Source organism: Miscanthus floridulus, chromosome 9 (assembly GCF_019320115.1).
Source record: "Miscanthus floridulus cultivar M001 chromosome 9, ASM1932011v1, whole genome shotgun sequence".
In the NCBI taxonomy this organism is placed as follows: Eukaryota; Viridiplantae; Streptophyta; class Magnoliopsida; order Poales; family Poaceae; genus Miscanthus; species Miscanthus floridulus.
This window is the reverse complement of record NC_089588.1, coordinates 115709500-115711001: the sequence shown is the minus strand read 5'-3', so window position 1 is coordinate 115711001 and position 1502 is coordinate 115709500. Positions and strand designations below refer to the sequence as shown.

The following is a 1502-nucleotide window of genomic DNA, read 5'->3' as shown; positions in this document are numbered from 1 at the left end:
GCGATGGCTTGGCATCGAGGTGTGTCTGGTTCAGATCTTCTAGGATGTGGGCAGATGGCTCGTGGAGGTCGTTGATGAAGATCCCGCTTGGAGATAGATCTCGCCTGGCGGCCAATTTTGTGAGGAAATCGGTGGCGGCGTTGTCCTTTCGGGGGACATGATGCAGCTCAATTCCCTAGAATTTGTCCTTGATCTTACACACCTATTGGTAGTATGCTACCATGAGGGAGCTTTTGCAGGAGGACTCCTTCATGACCTAATCGATGACTAGCTCCGAGTCACCGCGAACGTAGAGTCGCATTGCACCGAGCTTGATGGCGATGCGCAGCCCATTGATGAGGGCCTCGTATTCTACGGCATTATTTGAGGTCGAGAAATGGAGGTAGATGGCATAGCAGAGCCTACTCCCATCTATGGAGATTAGAACCACTCCAGCCCCCGAGCCGAGCGCTATTATGGACCCGTCGAAGTACATTGTCCAGTACTCGTGGGTGACATTAGGGGTCGGTTGCTGCACCTCCATCCATTCGCCGACAAAATCTATGAGAGCCGAAGATTTGATAGCTATACAGGGGATATACCTAATGTCATGGCCCATGAGTTTGAGTGCCCACTTGGAGATCCAACCCATGGTGTCGCGGTTGTGGATGATGTCCCCGAGCGGGTAAGAAGTGATGACCACAACTTCATGGTTGGTGAAGTAGTGCAGGAGCTTCCGGGTCGCCATTAGCACAACGTATAGGAGTTTCTGCACCAAGGGGTACTGGACCTTGGGTTGGCGAGTACCTTCCCAACGAAGTATACGGGCCACTGGACGTTAAGGTGGTGTCTCGGCTCCTCCCTTTCGACAACTAGGGTGTCGCTTACCACATGGTTGCTAGCCACGATGTATAAGAGGAGGGGTTCTCCCTGTTTGGGAGCGACAAGGATTGGGGCCGACATCAGGGACGCTTTGAGGCCCTCCAGAGCTTGCTGAGCTTCCTCAGTCCAAATGAAGTCGTCTAACTTTTTGAGGAGCTTGTAGAGTGGCATCCCTCGTTCGCCGAGCAAAGAGATGAGCTGGCTTAGAGTGGCCAGATGGCCGGTGAGCCTTTGCATGCCCTTGATGTTGCGTATGGGGCCCATGTTGGAAATGGTTGTGATCTTTTCGGGGTTGGCCTCGATGCCGCGCTCAAACATAATGTATCTTAGCAGCTTTCCCTTTGGAACCACGAAAACACATTTCTCGGGATTCAATTTGATGTTGAACCATCGGGATTCAAGTCGCAAGCTTGAGCCATTTTGACCACTATGTCATCAACATGGCGATCATTGGTCTTGGCCGCTCGGCTTGATCAGGCTAATCGAGCAGGTCGATTTGGTCAGCGAAGCATTGCTGCATGCACCTTTGGTAGGTGGCGCCAGCGTTCTTTAGGCCAAAAGGCATGGTCACGTAGTAGTACTAACCATACGGGGTGATGAACGAGCTTGTGAGCTGATCAAACTCTTTCATCATGATCTGG

At 52.0% G+C, this 1502-nt stretch overlaps 1 protein-coding gene across 1 annotated transcript; it reads right to left on the bottom strand.

Moving 5' to 3' along the window:
• Nucleotides 1-256: 256 nt before the first annotated feature.
• On the bottom strand, nt 257-727 carry LOC136480654 (uncharacterized). The gene has a single exon (XM_066478135.1). The coding sequence runs from the start codon at nt 725-727 to the stop codon at nt 257-259; it is 471 nt and encodes a 156-aa protein (XP_066334232.1).
• Between the last annotated feature and the right edge of the window lie 775 nt (nt 728-1502).